Source organism: Neolamprologus multifasciatus, chromosome 4, assembly GCF_963576455.1.
Source record: "Neolamprologus multifasciatus chromosome 4, fNeoMul1.2, whole genome shotgun sequence".
NCBI classification, from domain to species: Eukaryota; Metazoa; Chordata; class Actinopteri; order Cichliformes; family Cichlidae; genus Neolamprologus; species Neolamprologus multifasciatus.
Genome location: NC_140442.1, coordinates 25327498 through 25346847, shown reverse-complemented (window position 1 = coordinate 25346847; position 19350 = coordinate 25327498). Strand labels below are relative to the sequence as shown.

General features: G+C 42.0%; 1 protein-coding gene across 4 annotated transcripts; it reads left to right on the top strand.

Annotated features, from left to right (window-relative positions):
• smarca4a (SWI/SNF related BAF chromatin remodeling complex subunit ATPase 4a) lies at positions 1-17183 on the top strand. Of its 4 annotated transcripts, none has more exons than XM_085155714.1 (34): positions 1-203; positions 1789-2051; positions 2308-2440; positions 3061-3510; positions 7044-7142; positions 7234-7489; positions 8509-8635; positions 8777-8950; positions 9078-9251; positions 9389-9559; positions 9652-9702; positions 9818-9948; positions 10092-10155; positions 10233-10345; positions 10449-10596; positions 10729-10892; positions 11005-11071; positions 11185-11295; positions 11394-11636; positions 11716-11829; positions 11943-12050; positions 12141-12227; positions 12363-12409; positions 12491-12657; positions 12739-12902; positions 13010-13276; positions 13851-13928; positions 14021-14239; positions 14608-14870; positions 14969-15074; positions 15233-15334; positions 15457-15589; positions 15685-15824; positions 16496-17183. In XM_085155714.1, exons 2-34 carry the CDS (start codon positions 1830-1832, stop codon positions 16526-16528), a joined length of 4926 nt encoding a protein of 1641 aa, XP_085011840.1. In that variant the 5' UTR covers positions 1-203; positions 1789-1829; the 3' UTR covers positions 16529-17183. The 4 variants fall into 4 exon arrangements, with proteins under 4 accessions (XP_085011840.1, XP_085011843.1, XP_085011842.1 ...); XM_085155717.1 differs by having other exon boundaries at positions 2-203; positions 13010-13237; XM_085155716.1 differs by lacking the exon at positions 1-203 and adding an exon at positions 220-448.
• The last annotated feature ends 2167 nt before the right edge of the window (positions 17184-19350 follow it).

Below are 19350 nucleotides of genomic sequence, written 5' to 3'. Positions count from 1 at the left end.
GCATGCGGGAAGTGAGCGAGGAGCCTGCGCAGAGGCGGCGCTGTAGAGCCGCACAGGCCGGTCTCCGCGATACAATCTGCCGAGAGAGAGGGGGGGTGAAGGAAAAAAACCAACTGGGTAGGTCGCTCTTTGTTTCTGGCTAGGAGGAAAACGGAGAGACTTTGCAGCCGGCGACACTTCAAACATCAACTTCCACCACTTGTGTAAGTTCGCTTTAGTTTTTCTTTGGGCAGTAAGGGAGTTTTGTGTGCGTTTCACGCTGCTGTTAGAGGATTGTTGAGCTTTCGTGGGTTTTTTTTCCCCTCTTCGTTACAGAAAAGGAGACCGACATTACCGTGCCGCTGCTGTGGCGCGACAGTGTGTAATGAATGAAAATTGTTTTTGGAAATGTGCTAAGAGCAGAGCGCTGAGCCAGGGGTACGGGAGGCGCGTTGGATCAATCAGCTTGGTAGATGAAGGGATGCTCTAACCTTTCACATGTCGCCGCATCTCGGCCACTATCTCGCAAAACAACACGTCTTTTTTTGCCCTAATTGGCCTCGGAGAGCATGGCCGGCTAGGCTAACTGAACTAGCTCGCTAACGAGCCAGCCGTCAAGTCTTAAATCCGGGTTGTGTTCCCTGTAGAAATACTATTGTTTTAGTGTTATTTTCAGACGGAACCAGCAACCCGGTGAATATCACTACAACTGTGTTGCATTACGAGTTGGAGAGAGTTAAAGTTAACATATATAATGTAACGTAAACTTTAAATTCTGCTAGGCCTGGCTAACGTTAGCCAACAATAGCTAGCCTAACTGTTATTGGCTTATAAATGTAAACATTAGACAACTGGACTTTGGCGAAGTTTTTATTATTATGCTGTTCTCCCGTTGATTTAAGAGAGACTCTGGTTTTTGTTTTTTTGTTTTAACCAAAGGGTTTAATTTGTGTCATAATAGGGCCTCTTCGATAGAGGTGTCTCGTAACAGTTTTTCTCCACGAAGTGATGTTCAAGTTAACTAATTGTGTTAAAAAAAAATCTAGACAAAGTTAAATCTCTTGTGTGACACACTTGATCTTTAAAAGTCAGATATTCAGCAAAAAGTATATGAATTATCTAGTTCCTGTCAGCACTGTACACTTCAGCAGGACATCAGGAGTGGACATTTAAATGCTGTAACGGCATAAAAACATCTGTCAGCTGTCTGTAGTTCATGTTTAACGGTACTAAGCACTACGACTTGTGTACTTCACCAAATGGCACATTATTTTAATAGTCATTTCACATCTGCAATGAAGCATCCAATATTGAACGGCTTTATAAATATACTATTGTCTTAACACAGAGCAACGTGAAACATGTGAGACTGTGATCAGATGTAAAGATGTAACAATTCAGATAACCAGTTATTCATTTAAGTCAGCAGGCACAATGAAATAATGTGCTCATTTATTCTTGTCTCACCAGTGCTGGTTTAAAATATTCAGTTTGGATTATTGGTCAGATGAAATAAACATTTGTAAAACATTTTGACATTTGATTTCAGGCCATAACAGGGGAAATTTTTAACTTTTAAAAATGTTATAGAGTTTCTTCATCTTCTTCCTTTTTTTTTTTTTTTTTTCAAAAAAAGTACTGAAGATTTCCATTTAAATTTTCTATTATTTCAATTAGTTTTAAACACAGAAAGTTTGTTGTATTTTTTCCTAGTGTCTAGAATTTATTTGAAACACCTTTCTTTTTAAGTAACTCGAGTAACATGTATACATGGGTTTTCTTAATTCTTGTTGTAATGTCTCTTTTAAGGGTACTTCCTGCAGCCACATATTCCCAGTTCCCCCTGAGAGATGTCCACTCCTGACCCCCCTATGGGAGGGACACCTCGCCCTGGTCCCTCCCCAGGCCCAGGGCCATCTCCAGGAGGCATGATGGGGCCAAGTCCAGGTCCCTCACCAGGCTCAGCCCACAGCATGATGGGGCCTAGCCCAGGACCTCCAGGATCTGGACACCCCCATCCTCCACAGGGACCCTCAGGATATCCTCAGGACAACATGCACCAGATGCATAAAGTAAAATAAAATAAAAAAGACATTTTGTCAAATAACGCAATCCTCTTGTTGTTAAAACATGCATGTGATTATTTTGAATAGCTTAAACACAGTAATATTTATCATTAGATAAAGTGAGTGGTTGTGGAATCATTTCTGTACTTTACATACTTTATGTTTCTTTCCTGTTAATTGTTTTGTGCAGTGTGTTCCAGTGTCACACTGCACAAACTTCAGTGTTTGTATCATTTATGATTATTTGGTTTCATTTATGCAGCCAATGGAAGCCATGCATGAGAAGGGAGTGCCCGATGACCCTCGCTATGGCCAGATGAAGGGCATGGGCATGAGACCAGGGGGACACAGTGGGATGGGACCCCCTCCGAGCCCGATGGATCAACATTCCCAAGGTATGTTGTGTCACACAGAAAAGTGCTTCCTGGTAATGTGTGTCAGGACTAGAAAGGTGAAACCTAAACTAACACCATAGTGTCATGTTGATACGTTTGCGGTAAAGTCTGCATCTTCAGTCCTCTTCTAACTTGAGTTAATGCACACTGAGTGAAGAAAATTTGAACTCATAGAACTTTGTTCTGGCCCTGAAATGCTCTTTGCAAAAGAAACCAGCAATGCAGTTGTGCTGGTATACAATGTGCGTGTGGAAACCCATCCAGCCGGTTTCTCCTCTTGTGTTGCTGTTCATGTAGCAGCAGTAGCAGACAGCGCTGGGCAGGGTGACAGGAGGGGCGGGGTTCAGGGGCTTCCCCTTTCAGACAACAACAAAAGCAGCTGCATCTACAAAACCACAGTCAGCAAGCAACAGAGGTTGTTCAGAGGGAGGAATATAGAAGACACCACAGCAGTGTTAGAGTTTATCTATAGTACATGGAGATACAGCCACCTGGTTCTCTTATTATCCTTATTCAACATGTTTTTCTTGTTTGTTTGTTTTTTAAATTACATAAAACCTTCTTTAACACTTCAGAGATAACTTTTTGCCATACCCATTGTGCCTCTGTTCTGTCTGCAGGTTACCCCTCTCCATTAGGAGGCTCGGAGCACGCACCTAGTCCCGTCCCAGCCAACGGCCCTCCTTCTGGTCCCATGATGCCTGGAGGCCCATCTGGCCCAGGAGCAGGCCCTATGGAGGGAAGTGGAGACTCAAATCAGGGTATGGGTCAACCGAATCGTGGTGGTCCCCAAGGGCCAGGGGGCCCCCCTGTTGCAGCAGGTGGTGCAGGTGGACCCACTCCCTTCAACCAGAACCAGCTACACCAACTCAGGGCACAGATTATGGCCTACAAAATGCTGGCACGCAGTCAGCCTCTACCAGAGCACCTGCAGATGGCTGTGCAGGGAAAGAGGCCCATGCCAGGGATGCAGCAACAGCCAATGCCTAATATGCCACCTTCTACAGGGCCTGGAGGTGGCCCGGGTGCTGGGCCGGGACCAGCTCCAGCAAATTACAATAGACAACATGGTGAGTTAGAGGGTTTTTTACGTTGTTGTACACAAGTTAAAGGAAAATCTGAACCTTTGATCATGATCAAGGTTATTATAGTTAACTAAAACTAAACTATCCAATCCAAATTATTTATAAAGCACTTTTTAAAGACAAAACAGCAAAAAATTACACACAAATCAGCAGCAACAACAATAGTAGTAATAATAATAATAAATAGAAGGTTAGAACACGCCACTCTCGTTCTATGATAGGAGCCAAATAATAAAGATGAGTTGTAAGTAGGGCTGCCACAAATGATTATTTTGATAGTCGACTAGTCACCGATTATTTTTGCGATTAGTCGACTAATCAGATCATCATCCGTTGGACGTAAAACGTATAGCTTATTGCACCAGCATGCATCTGCTCATATATAACTATTATTAGCTTACAGCTTGAAGTGTTTAAGGTATGTGCTAACTAAAAATAAAGACAAGATGATAGTTTATTAAATTTTAATGACATTTGCAGATTGTCTCAGTGGAGTTTAATAAACTCCTTGCTATCTAAAATATAACGGGACACCGGAGTATACTCTCGAGCATCTCACACTTCTGATAATCTGCTTGATGTTTATTCAGCTGTGTAAAAACTATAACTTTAATCTCAACCAAACCGATTTACTCAGGAACAAATAAAATACTACAAAAAGCCAAACAATAACATTTTTAAGTTATCTAAATGACTTATATATATGATTAACCTGAGTAGCGAAAGACGGCGGTGGGTTTGAAAACGATTTGCCGGGAGTCCGGTGTTCTCACGGGTTCTAGTGAGCCTTGACCCCGGCTAGCTATCGAGCTAGTGGGTAACAGACGTCTCCAAAAACGTCGGAGCACTTTTGAAAATATGTGGTGTCTTGATAAACTGAGCAGATATTTGAGGTTTACACAGTTACATTCTTGCCTGAAAATATGTTAAACGTTTATTTTGTGACCCAGAAAGAATAATAAGAGTAATATTAAAACTAACTAGCTGCCGCCATTGTTGGAAACTGAGCTGGGCTGCGCTATAAATTCTGGGACACAGTTACTACTTCTTCGGGGTTTAACGACAGCTGGCATCCTTGTACATGCAGTGCTGCCATCTTCTGTTTCAGTCCGTTATTACACTCTTAAATCCTACTACTTATTCCTGCGTCTTTTGTGATCTTACAAAGCTTCAAACGACGCGTCAACTATTAAATCAGTCGTCGACGATTTTGATAGTCGACGTAATCATGACTAGTCGACTAATCGTGGCAGCCCTAGTTGTAAGATGTGTTTTAAAAACAGGTAATGAAGGAGCCATGCTAACATGGGCCGGGAGATTATTACACAAGTTGGGGCGATAGCGTAAAAGGCTCGGTCGCCCCTGGTTTTCAGCCGGGTTTTAGGGACAGCAAGGGGAAACTGGTCCATGGACCTTAGCAAACTTGAGGGAATATATGGAGTTAGAAGCCAAGTATTGTATGTCAAAATATAGAATAAAATCTTAAAATGGATCCTAAACTGAACATTGAGCCATCCTTTGATATCTTTCAGACTCTCCAGTTGTGGTTTAGGAGAGCTGACATTTCTTTTTATAGGCATGTAAAATTGGGTGTCATCTGCATAAAAACGGTAGCCAAGGCCATGTTTTTTAAAAATCAGGCCCGTGGGAAGAAGGTAGAGAGAGAAAAGGACTGGCCAAGGTTATGTGCTTGGTAGATGAAGGGACTGAACCTACCTGAACCACTCTACAGCTCTACCTTTGATTCCCACATGGTGTTCTCTTGTTTGTTTGTTTTTAAATTACATAACCATATCATTCTTAGTCTTTAAGTGCATCAAAAGCAGCAGCAGTAAAAGATCATTAAGAAATCTTCAAAGTGCAGATTTGGTGCTGTGAGCAGCTTTAAAATGAGACCAGGAAGTTTCCAGAATCCTCTGAGAGTCTATGAAAAACTGCAACTGTAAAAATACAGTTTTTGCTAAAACGTTTAGCCATAAAAGGCAATTTTGAAATCAGTCTAAAGTTAGAGAGGATAGAGGCATCCATGTTTGCTTTTTTAATCAATGGATGAACCACAGATGCCTAAAACAAGTGGGTACAACACCAGAAGTGAGACTGCTGTTAATGATAGATTGGACATTTGGACCAATAGTCTCCCAGAGCACATTAGTGGGGCAAGATGCTGGTTTGATCTGAGTGACAATTTTCTTCAACTGGGGAAGAGACACAGGTTCAAACTGGTAAAAAGCAGTAGAGCATGTCACAATGAAGGATCATAAGAGGGGAGGGAGATGTTGGCTCTCACTTGTGCAACGTTATCAACAAAGAATTTGAGGTTTTCACAAATTTCAGGTGACGGTATTAGCAGATGGAGTATTATGAATTGAATTAATAAGTCGCACAAGGTTTGTGTTGATTATTCTCATTTATGTGAAAAAGTACTTTGATTTCTCAGCTTCAACATTTTTTTTATACTCCTACTTTCTTTCAATGTCATATGACACATGTAACTTATCTTTTTCCCACCTTTGTTTAGTTCTCCGGCCTTCTAGCAGCGATACTGACATCATTAAGCCATGCTTCAGATGTAGGTTTTGAACAAAGGGATAAGATATTCCAACAATGTAAACAGGAAGACCGCAGGATAAAACCAGATCCAGAGTGTGTCTTTGCTCTTGCATGGGAGCGGTAATAACAATTTGTACAAAATTAAATCAATAAGGGGGGCAGAAGGACAGTAGACATGGATATTTAGGACTCCTGGGATTAAACCCCCGTCATATCAGGGCATAATTCCAGCTAAGACTTCAGAAAAGGATTGGCAGAGAAACTGAGATCAAGCAGCAGTCGGCGATCATAAACCAGGAGAGCGTTGGCATTTTTTGTTACAAGTGTCAGATACAGGATAGGTACAAAGCTGACAGCAGGAAGTGGCAGGCCGTGTGCTCTGGTGCCGCCAATTGCTGACCTTTGGGGTAAAAAAAAAAAAAAAAAACGCACAAAAAACCCAACATTTTTGTGAACTTGGAAAGTAACTAAAGTGCAATTGTAGAAGAAATATCCTTAGTTTGGCTATTTGTTAATTTGGTAAGAACTCATCACCACAGACTTCCTTATGAGGGTTTGATGTCTACAACCCTGTGAATCAACTGCTTTCAAAAAGCTCTGGTTATATTTTACTATCTGTACTGATTTTCCCAAATCTTGCTCCTGACATATGCCATAAATAAATAATTATCAAACATTAAAATTAGCACTGAAAGTAAATGAAAACTAAATATTTTCAAACAATAAAAACTAAACTGAAATTAGCAAATTCACTCTAGAAAGTAACTGAAACTAAACTGGATTAAAAACAAAGTTGAAACTAAGTAAAAATCAAACCTAATAAAAAAAATACAAAACTATAATAACCCTGCTCGTGATCCCATGATAATAATAATGCATCTATCTAGAGGGCAGGAGAGATTGCACAATGTTCAGCATTTACAAATTATGTCAAAAAACAGATTAATATGATTCTGTTTTTGTTTTAGGTATGGTAGGTCCCAATATAGCTCCTCCTGGACCTGCAGGAGTTCCTCCAGGTATGCAAGGCCAGCCTACGAATGGACCTCCCAAATCATGGCCTGAAGGTAAACCCAGGTTAAGCACCAACTTCACACATGTGTATTTTGTTTATACCTACAATTAAAAATAATCTTTTCTAAATTTCTCTCTTTCTAGGACCAATGGTGAACGCTGCTGCCCCTTCCAACCCTCCCCAGAAGTTAATTCCACCCCAACCCACAGGCCGACCTTCTCCTGCTCCTCCCTCAGTGCCTCCAGCAGCCTCCCCTGTCATGCCCCCTCAGACACAGTCTCCAGGACAGCCTGCACAGCCCCCTCCCATGATGCTACACCAGAAGCAGAATCGTATAACCCCCATCCAAAAACCTCGTGGGCTTGATCCAGTGGAGATCCTCCAGGAGAGAGAGTACAGGTGAGGAAAGGGAAACGAAGTGGAATGGCAAACAGTACTGAGCTACACAGCAAATATTTTGTCCTTGAACATGAATGATGCTCCTGACAATTTGAATGTTTTCAAATTGTCAGGAGCTCATTTCTTGCTCCCTCTAATATGACAAAAAAGTTAAAAATAAAAAATAAAACATCACTTTGTAATTTATAATTCTATTTCCATATCGTTGTTTTCTACTTAAGTTTGAAAGTAATAGTGGTGTTATGGTGTTATTCAAATTGGTTGGTGTCTTAGTTTTCTTAAAAAAAAAAGATTTTATGTAGTTGCAGCTCAAAGCATCTTATTGAGAATTTTATCCCACAACCTGAGAAGCTGCACGTGACCAATAAGTTGCACAGTTAAGCTAAAAAGAATAATTGATGGTAGAGCCCAATCAGTTCATCAGCAAACTGATATTATTAGCTTTTTGCCCATCTATCTGTGTCTGCTTTAATGCTGGCTGATGATTAAAACCATTAAAAGTTTAAAAAAGAAAAAAAAAGAGATGAGAGAAACACTCTTCGCTGTCATGAGTGTTGATGTTGCATATTTTGTCCACCAGAGGGCACTCTGCAACATCCTTTTTGGCAACTTCCTTTCAGAATGCCACAAACACAACAACCAGCTGATCCGAGCAGAGTGTAAACAAGTAAATAAACCACTATACATAATAAATGCTAGGCTAATGTTTTTATGTTTGGTGAGTGTGAAGGAAAAAGAATATCGGCCTAGATATCGAAATATTACTAAATATTGTTGTCGGCCTTAAAAAATTCTGTACTGCTCGGGATGTAGTTGACAGCATAAAAGTATTGGCATTATAGTAAGATTAAAAAAAATCTGAGAAACGAGACGTTTCCAGTTTGAATAGGAAATTAAATCCCTGAACTGATGACACACAGACATCCATCACTTTGACGGTTCTTCTACTTTGTATGGAGGGAGAAAAATAATGGTTTCAACTTTAATCTTTGTAATATTTCTATTTTTAAAATTTTCAGGCTTCAGGCTCGTATTTCTCACCGTATACAGGAGCTTGAGAACCTGCCTGGCTCTCTAGCTGGTGATCTACGCACCAAAGCCACCATCGAGCTCAAGGCCCTCAGGCTGCTTAACTTCCAGAGACAGGTAGATAAACGTATCTGCTGCTACCTGCAAATGTGTTTATAATACAGACAGCTGAACTCTGCATATTTAATCAGCTTTCTCTTCTCTTCTTTACTTTTCCCAGTGAAAAACTTATATTGTCTTCTTTTTCTGTGCTTGTAGTTGCGCCAGGAGGTTGTTGTTTGCATGCGTCGTGACACTGCTTTGGAAACTGCCCTTAATGCTAAGGCCTATAAACGCAGCAAACGGCAGTCTCTACGTGAGGCTCGTATCACTGAGAAGCTGGAGAAACAGCAGAAGATTGAACAGGAGCGCAAACGGCGCCAGAAACACCAGGTACAGACGATTTCTAAAAGATCTTAAGGCGTCTAACTGGATGTTTTATGTTGTGATATTTGTTAAAACGAATATGATGAGGTGTAGTTAATGTAAAGAGTCTAATTTAAGCATTTGTTTTTCAAAGGAATACCTCAATAGCATCCTGCAGCATGCCAAGGACTTTAAGGAGTATCACCGCTCCATCACAGCAAAGATCCAGAAGGCCACCAAAGCTGTCGCCACCTATCATGCCAACACTGAGCGCGAGCAGAAGAAAGAGAATGAACGCATTGAAAAGGAGAGGATGCGGAGGCTGATGGTGAGACTTTCTCAGTTTGTCAAAATGAGTCTGTATCTGCCGGAAGGAGCACAGTCTCTGAAATGAATGATAGGAATTATATTTGACGTTTATTTGTGTCACAAAATGAATTGACCTTTCTGCGAATCTCCTCCCAGGCTGAAGATGAAGAAGGTTATCGTAAACTTATCGACCAGAAGAAAGACAAGCGCCTGGCGTACCTGCTACAGCAGACAGACGAGTACGTGGCCAACCTCACTGAGTTGGTGCGCGCGCACAAGGCTGCACAAGCACTCAAAGAGAAGAAAAAGAAGAAGAAGAAAAAGAAGGTATGTGAATTAAATATGGAAGAGTAATGTAAAATTTCATCCACATAAAGAGAAAAAAAAAGTGAAAAACTAAAATTATTTGATGCTTTCAGAAGCCCGAGGCTCCAGAGGGAGCTGCTCCTGCTCTGGGACCTGACGGAGAGGTGAGTGTCAAACAGTAAAATTACTTAAAGGGAACTCTACTATAGAGATCACGCCTTTTTTTTTTTAATGTGTATTTTTTGTTGTTGTTTTGGTTTTCCTCCTTTCCTCTCCCAGCCTTTAGATGAGACTAGTCAAATGAGTGACCTACCAGTCAAGGTCATCCATGTAGACAGTGGAAAGATCCTGACGGGTGTGGAAGCACCCAAGGCTGGGCAGCTGGAAGCCTGGCTTGAAATGAACCCAGGGTAAGCGTCAAGTCTGTCTTGATTTCTGTAGAAATTATTTAAATTCAATGTCTGGAATATCTGTGCAAAAGCCGTGTTTCATCCTCCAGCAAAACGACAAGGCACTCGATTATCTCTTTTTCTATCCTTGTGTTCCTTCTCAGATACGAAGTAGCGCCACGCTCCGACAGTGAAGGCAGCGGTTCAGAAGAGGAAGAGGAGGAGGAGGTATGTAACGCAGCTTCAGATTGTGTTTGTGGAGGTGGAGCAGCTTTCTGACATCCCGTTTTGTTTTGTATCGTCAGGAGGAAGACGACGACCAGCCTCAGCCGTCTTCAGCTCCAACAGAAGAGAAGAAGAAGATCCCCGACCCCGACAGTGAAGATGTATCAGAAGTGGATGTCCTGCACATCATTGAGTAAGACAATTGTTGTACTTTATAATTATCCTCTGTTTATAACTGGTTGGTTTAATTATAATATTATGAAATTTACACGTCATGTCTTTTCTGCTTCCATCAGACACGCCAAGCAGGATGTAGACGACGAGTACGGCAGTGCAAGTTTCAACCGCGGCCTGCAGTCCTACTATGCAGTGGCTCACGCCGTCACTGAGAAAGTGGATAAACAGTCCTCACTGCTGGTCAATGGGCAGCTCAAGCAATACCAGGTAGCCCATCACGACACAGAAAAGAGCAGCATAACATTAGCATTGTTAGATTGGATTTTAATGGTGGATTATATAAATAAATGTTGGACAATCTGAGTAAACTGAAGTTTATTTGAACCATTTACTGTTCAGATCAAAGGTCTGGAGTGGCTGGTGTCACTTTACAACAACAACTTGAATGGCATCCTGGCTGATGAGATGGGTCTAGGCAAAACGATCCAGACTATCGCCCTCATCACTTACCTCATGGAGTACAAGCGCATCAATGGGCCCTTCCTCATCATCGTACCTCTCTCGTAAGTGTGAACGTGTCTCCTCGGTTCCCTTTTGAAAGCATCGGCTTAAAAATGACAAATGCACATAGAAAAGGCTGCTTTTCCTCAATCAGAGCTGTTCTTTTGTTTACAGAACTTTATCAAACTGGGTGTATGAGTTTGATAAGTGGGCACCGTCTGTTGTGAAGGTTTCCTACAAGGTCAGTGATGTTGCATTAGTACTTCAGTCACGCTTTGCTCACAACATGATGAAAACGCTTTATACCAAAGACCATTTTTAATGCGGTTTACTTAATATCTGTTTATCTTTCAGGGGTCTCCAGCTGCTCGACGTTCATTCGTTCCAATTTTACGTAGCGGAAAGTTCAACGTGCTGCTGACCACATATGAGTACATTATTAAGGATAAGCAGGTGTTAGCTAAGGTAAGACAGTCCTGTCACGTCTTCTTCCAGATCTAAATCTTGCCTTTTAAACGGTAGTCAAAAACACGCTGAATAAATGCCATATCTTCTTCACAAAGATCCGCTGGAAGTACATGATTGTGGATGAAGGCCATCGTATGAAGAACCATCACTGTAAGCTGACCCAAGTCTTGAACACACACTACTTGGCGCCACGACGTGTGCTGCTCACAGGAACTCCGCTGCAGAACAAGCTCCCCGAGCTCTGGGCCCTGCTCAATTTCCTCTTGCCCACGATCTTCAAGAGCTGCAGCACCTTCGAACAGTGGTTCAACGCCCCGTTCGCCATGACTGGAGAGAAGGTGCGTTTACAGTGTGGTCGGGATTGTTGGAAATAGTTGTGGAGACTTTCTAATCAGCGTTCTTCTCTCACGTTTCAAGGTTGACCTAAATGAAGAAGAGACCATCCTGATCATTCGACGTTTACACAAGGTGCTCCGACCTTTCTTGCTGCGGCGACTCAAGAAAGAAGTCGAGGCGCAGCTGCCAGAGAAGGTCAGTGTGCACAGCTTCTGCCAAAACATATTCAACACTGAAATATTTCTGCTCAGAACAGGTCAGAAAATGTAGTTGCCCTGCTGAGATTTCCCCTTGTTGTTGTTCTACAGGTGGAGTATGTCATAAAGTGCGACATGTCAGCTCTGCAGAGGGTTCTGTACAGACACATGCAGGCCAAGGGAGTCTTGCTCACAGACGGTTCAGAAAAAGACAAGAAGGTGAGCTGATGTCTCAAACTCAGTTCTTTTGTGGTCATTTAAAGAAAATTTGAAATAATAGACGCCTAATGTATCCTCCTCATTTTACAGGGTAAAGGTGGCACGAAGACCCTGATGAACACTATCATGCAGCTGAGGAAGATATGCAATCACCCCTTCATGTTCCAGCACATTGAGGTACCAGACACAAACACCACCATTTAAATCATGATACCAGTAAATCTTTTTAAAAGACAGTAGAACAGATGTTTTAAAGCTGAAATACAAAAACAACATGTGATATTAATCATTTTTACTTGTTTGCTTTTACAGGAGTCCTTCTCGGAGCATCTCGGTTATTCTGGTGGAATCATCACAGGGTACGTAAAGCTAAAAACTGTGTCTGGATAAATGTTAGGTGCTCGGTCAGTGTCACTCATATTCTCCTTTTCCCTGTCCAGCCCTGACCTGTATCGTGCCTCTGGAAAGTTTGAGCTGCTGGATCGTATCCTGCCCAAGCTGAGGGCCACCAACCACAAAGTGCTGCTCTTCTGTCAAATGACCTCACTCATGACCATCATGGAGGACTATTTTGCGTACCGCAATTTCAAGTACCTGCGTCTGGATGGTGAGAACCTTTTGGCTGTTAACTATAAGAGAGTCATGTTGAACTACTGGGAGTCACTAACAAAGCGTGATGTTTTCTTAGGTACCACTAAAGCAGAGGATCGTGGCATGCTGCTGAAGACGTTCAACGACCCCGCCTCTGAGTACTTTGTGTTCTTGCTCAGCACCAGGGCTGGAGGTCTGGGCCTGAACCTGCAATCTGCTGATACTGTCATCATTTTTGACAGTGACTGGAACCCGCACCAGGTACTTTATGTACACAAAGAAGTTCAGGAAATGGCCTGTTTGTTGTGAACATGTTTGCTTTTCTGCACAGCGATTCCACCTAAACTGTCTGTGCGCGCTCCCTACAGGACTTGCAGGCCCAGGATAGAGCGCACCGCATCGGTCAGCAAAACGAGGTGCGCGTGCTGCGTCTCTGCACCGTCAACAGCGTGGAGGAAAAGATCCTGGCAGCAGCCAAGTACAAGCTGAACGTGGACCAGAAGGTCATCCAGGCCGGCATGTTCGACCAGAAGTCTTCAGGCTATGAACGTCGGGCCTTCTTACAGGCTATTCTGGAGCACGAGGAGCAGGACGAGGTCGGGGCTCGAGGAGGCTGCCGCACTAGGGGGGCGTGGGTGGGTGTGATCTAAACCTGTTCCCACATCGCCCACCCGCCCACGTCCGCCTGTGCGCTGCCCCACCTCTTCATTCTCTCCCTTTCCCCCCCCCTCTCCTCTTTCTGTCTCTTTTCCTTATTTTCCCCTCTTTTCTCAGGATTTGTGAGCTTTCATCAATCCAGACTTCTCCCTTTCTCCCCTATGTATTTCTGCTTCTGCACAAACCTTTGATGGTTAATATGATACTTTATCCTTCACTCTAACATAAAAGCTTTTCCCGTTTTATATTTTCTTTCCTTTTCCCCTCTTTATGGCTTTGAACTCTTTCATGCAAAGTTAAGGATTTGTTTACCTTTACTTTTAGTATCAGTTTCATTTGCACAGCGTTAGTCATCTAGTGCATCCTGTAACTGCAAGTGATATTTACAGTGTCTACGTAAAGCATAGTAATGTTCGATGAATTGCTAGTAATTCATTTTGCTGCTTGGCTTTCCATTTGTGCTTGAGAGTCATTAGTTCAGAGACTTGGGTCTGAGGTGCCACAAATCTGCAGTCAGCCATCGCTCATTCAGCCCGTCTCATTTATCTGCAGGAGGAAGACGAAGTCCCTGATGATGAGACCGTCAATCAGATGATCGCGAGGAGCGAAGAGGAGTTTGAACAGTTCATGGTTCGTCTGGTTTCATGTCAGTTTTTAGACACTTTAAAATTTTTTGAATCTGACTCTAATCGGACTGTTTTTTGTTTTGTTTTTCATTTCAGCGTATGGATCTAGACAGACGCCGCGAGGAGGCCCGTAACCCTAAGAGGAAACCCCGTCTGATGGAGGAGGACGACCTGCCCGGCTGGATTTTGAAAGACGACGCTGAGGTTGAGAGGCTAACCTGCGAGGAGGAGGAGGAGAAGATGTTTGGCAGAGGGTCGCGCCAGCGCAAGGAGGTGGACTACAGCGACTCGCTCACAGAGAAGCAGTGGCTCAAGGTGGGATGAGTCCCAAATACTGACAGCTGAATCTATATTAGGCCTTTTTCCACTAGTTCAGCCTCTACTCGGTTTCAGTCGTTTTTCATTACAGTAGAGTTCCACCTAATGTGCATAGGGTTGCTATAGCAATGCCTCTGAAAGTCTGTGATGTCATTTGTATGCGACACAAACAGTACACAACAATAGAGCACATTGAGGCTACAGTCTATGGCTTATTGTTGATTTTTGTGTAGCCATTTCTCACGTTGCCGGGTTTTAAAAATGCCAGTTCTGGCTTTCGTAAAAGAGTCACTTTTACAACTCATGGACCTACAACTCATGTGTTTCTATTAAATGAGTTTTCAACTGCATTTCTCTTTGAACAGGCCATAGAAGAAGGCAATTTAGAGGACATTGAAGAGGAAGTGCGTCACAAGAAGACGACCAGAAAGCGCAAGAGAGACCGTGACCACGACGGTGGCCCGGCCACACCCAGCTCCAGCAGCGGCCGCGGGCGGGACAAGGACGACGATGGAAAGAAAGCAAAGAAACGAGGTCGCCCACCTGCTGAGAAGCTCTCTCCTAACCCTCCATCTCTCACTAAGAAGATGAGGAAGATTGTTGACGCTGTCATCAAATACAAGGACGGGTGAGGAGACCGCTCTTCTGAAGAGCGCATGATTAGCAGAAGGCGTGAAAATTTAGTTTGATTGCGTTCTTAACTAACTTGTCTCCTTGTCTTTGCAGAAATGGCCGACAACTGAGCGAAGTCTTCATCCAGCTCCCATCTCGCAAAGAGCTGCCTGAGTATTATGAGCTCATCCGCAAACCAGTGGACTTCAGAAAGATCAAGGTGAGGATCAAAAATTACCTCATCAATGGTTTTTTTAAAATTTTTTATATATATATATATATATATATATATATATATATATATTTCTTTTTTAGATTCCAACTTATTAAACCCTACATATCTGACTGCTGCCTGTTGTTTCTCTCTCCGTGCATCAGGAGCGGATCCGCAGCCACAAATACCGCAGCCTGAACGACCTGGAGAAGGATGTGATGCTGCTGTGTCAGAACGCCCAGACTTTCAACCTGGAGGGCTCTTTGGTGAGTGATGCTAAGCAGCACACGCTCACCAGTGTTTGATATATTCAACTCATTTAACTTACAAGTTTTCCTATTTTGGAAGCTAACTTTGTTTCTCTCTTTAACCATTTATTTATTTTTAGATCTACGAGGACTCCATTGTGCTCCAGTCCGTCTTCACCAGCGTGAGACAGAAGATCGAGAAGGAGGATGAAAGCGAGGGAGAAGAAAGCGAGGAGGAAGAGGAGGAGGTAGATGAAGGCTCGGAGTCTGAATGTGAGTATCGGAGAGGCACGGTAGCTTTTATAGCATCAGCGGGCGGTGAGGCTCACTCACCATTATTTTGTTTGCAATCTTTGATCCCTCATCAGGTCGTTCAGTGAAGGTGAAGATTAAACTGGGCCGGAAAGAGAAGGGGGAGAGAGGAGGGAAAGGACAACGGCGGCGGGGCCGCGGAGCCCGGGCTAAACCTGTGGTAAGCGACGACGACAGCGAGGAGGAACAGGAAGAGGTGAGAGCAGAACAGGAGAACGAACACACGCACACACACATCAAAGCTCGAATCTTCTGCACTCATGTTAATGTATTTAAATGACAGAGCTTTGAGTTCCCTTTAGAACCTGTTGGAAAGAATGAGCAGAAGAACGGTTCTGCATTCACTCTCTCAGATGTTTTCCTGTTTTAAATCATTAAAACAAATCCCTGTGTGACACACAAGTATTTGACACAGGGGCTTTGTTTTAATGAATATATTTTACATTTGAATTTCAGTTTTAAAAAATTGCCTTACACAAGATTTGTTTTTAAAGATATAATCTGGATTATAAAATGCAACCAAACTGACCATGATTCAAATTCTTGCTACAATTGAGCAGCTATTCTCTAACAACTTCTCATAATCAAACATTTTTTGATGGTAAATAATGTTTTCTTGTTCATTTTACAAAATCAAATACATTGATCATTATGATGATTGCCACATCTTTAGTCTGGTGTGCTGGTAATGGTGATTCCTTCAGACAGTTCACAACAACCTAGTCATTCTATTCTAGGTCTGAGCTGCGATCATTTCCATGCCACTCGTGTTTTGTGGTGTTTGTGGTACTTTTGATGGGCACTCTGTGCTTGTGTAGTCTCAAGGTCTTGTTGAATAATGAAAGTAAATCTTTCCGTTTCCTTCAGGAGCGTTCAGCCAGTGGCAGCGAGGAAGACTGAAGTGATCCGCCTCCTGATTGGACCAATGACCCACTGAGCCCTTGACTGGACTTTATATATTTTACTTAGATACTGCAGATTGAGTGGACAGGCCTAGTTTTACCTAGATGAGCTGATTTTTAGTGAGACAACTGTATTCTCATTAAAGCATACCATTAATTAAAAAACATAATAAAAAAAACTAAAATATGAAAGCTATGAACCATCCACTTCCATATTTAAACCATTTTCCCATTATGAATAGTAGTGTGTCTCTTTGCCCTTGTTTTTCTCTTTTCTGTAAGTGGGGAAAATGACAGAGCCTGAATTATTATAGACTGACGGCCATAAAGACAGAAAACTGTTTTTTAAGTGGTATTAATTTTGTCGTCTTTTACTTTTTGGGACAAGAGCGTACGTGTGAACCAGGACTCGCTGCGTTCTTTAAAACCCCTTTTTGAATGCATGTCGTGCGTGTCTGTTGAAATGCACCTGGATGTGTCTTCATTATTATCTGTGTTTAATTTAAGACTACAAGCGGGATCACGGTACACCCCCCGCCCTGCAGACCCTTCCTGTCAGGCTGTTTGTATTGGGGGAGGGAGGGATTGGACCATTTTCTCGTGTCTGTGGCACTGGATTCCAAAAAAAGTACAATAAAGGCATCTCATAATTATTCGTTGTTGTCGTCACTGTTTCAAATACACACTTAGCCTACAACCAAGTGTTGTTATCAAGCCTGGCTTTCTCTGAGTGTATTTATACACTGGGACGGTTAACCACAAAATCAAACACATTTATTAGTTCCCATTTCTTAAAAGCATGACTTTCAGATACAGTTCATGTGTTGTAGATATTTTTTCATCAATAGCTTCACTGTGCATCTATTTATAATCTATTCAGTAATAGATTTTTGGTATCATCATATTGGTACAAACAGGTTGCTATCAACGAAGTGCCCAGACATACTATTTAAAATGTGGGTTTTTTTGGGGGGGGGGGTCATATTTAATGCTTGAATGATTCTTAAGAGCAGGGCTTAGTGGTTTAAACAACAAAAGTGTTCCTTTGAAATGATCGGGTACAAGGATGGGACTGAAAACAAGTGAAAAAGCAGCCAATGTCCAAAGAACTTTGAAAGAGCTTCAGAAAGCTGGAGAACTTTTCTCAAAAGATTTGGCTCCTTGGAAGCAAAATATTTGAAAGTAATAGGAGACTCAAAACTTTTGGGCGGTGTTATATAAATTCAGATAGAATCATCAAATTATGATGTTAAAGCAAGGGGTGGGTGGGTAGGAATAGTGGAATAGTATTAAGTCGCGCACTCTGTCACTTCACAGCAAAAGGTTTCCTGGTTCAAAATCCACTAGGGGGCTTTTCTGTGTGGACTTTGCATGTTCTCTTTGTGCCTGGTACTCTGGTTTCATCTCACTGTCCAAACAGGTTAGTGACTCTAAATCAGCCATAGGTGTGAACGGCTATCTTTCCATGTATGTCTCTGCCTTTCGCTTTCTCATAGCTGGGACAGGCCCAAGCTGTCAACCGTCCTAAGCTGGACAAGCAAGTAAGAATTCTTGTATTTTATATGTAATCTATCAATTTTAAAATTGATAGATTACATATAAAATACAATATTTCAAAGTCAGCAAAGCACAAACAGAATCAGAAGTTGCTTATTAAATCCAGTAAATGCGATTTGTGTGTGGAATTTATATTTGAAGGTATTGAAAAATTTTCTGAAAATATTTTCAGAAATTAAAATGTTTAATTCAGTGTCAGCTCCCCTCCCTGCTGCCAGTGTGTTATATCAATTATTGTAGGCAAAGAAAACAAAACCATTAGTAGTTTTCTACTTCCTGTCAGTGCTCGAGATTACCAGGAATATTTATCTTGCCAGTGTTGCATTAAAAATGTGCCTGACATCTTTTAGCAACATATAGATAGATCTAAATGTTTGTGTCTTTTTGTCATTCTTACAAAACAATATTAATCTGAGGTGTAGCACAGATTTCAGGGACCCTAATAGAGACGGTCTCTGTGAGCACAGTTTGAAATCTCCCCACACATACTCACCATGCGAAGTCTACAATTACAATTAGTATCAAGCTTAACAGTGTTATTTTCTTTGCGTATAAAATGAAATTCTTACACAAAGAAAATTTCCCCTGAACAAAGACATTCAGTTGTATCCAGAGAACAAGGCGTCACTAGAAACATGACTTGCAGAAACAGAATAAGCTTTCATGACCTTTTGAACTTTTACAGCATCGGATTTTTGAGTCATTACTGGAAGTATCTGCAGTGTATAAAATGTTTGTTAGCAACTAAAACAATATGGCAGTAAGTACCCTATTAAGTAAGCAAGTGCTGTTTAATTCTAAAAAATAATTTAACACTGATGTTTGTGATGTTCTTTTCATTCAGTGCTCATCGGTTGGTTGGTGAGGTGTTGATGCTTGAGGTGGTGGTGTCACTGTTCATGCAGGATTGACCTTCTCTAGATTGCATGTAGTGAACAAAACAACGTCTTCTTCTTGTTGTTTTTTAAGACTCTGTATTACATTCTGCAGAGAAGATCTCTCTGGTTCTGCTCTGCTTGGTCTTCCTGCCGATGCAGCTCCAGTTGTGTGAGCTCTCTTTCATTGTTCTCTGTTTAAGGGGATGGAGTATAATCTGCATGCCATATAAACAGGCTTGATGTTATCTGAAAAAACGCACAGCAGACTTGAGGTTCCCATTTGTGGCTGTGGTGCTGGCAGCTGCCAAGAGGCACCCTTAACGTCTTTCATGAGACCCTCAGCCAGGTGTCAGGCAAAGGTTCCCGCTTTGATTGGCTGACACAG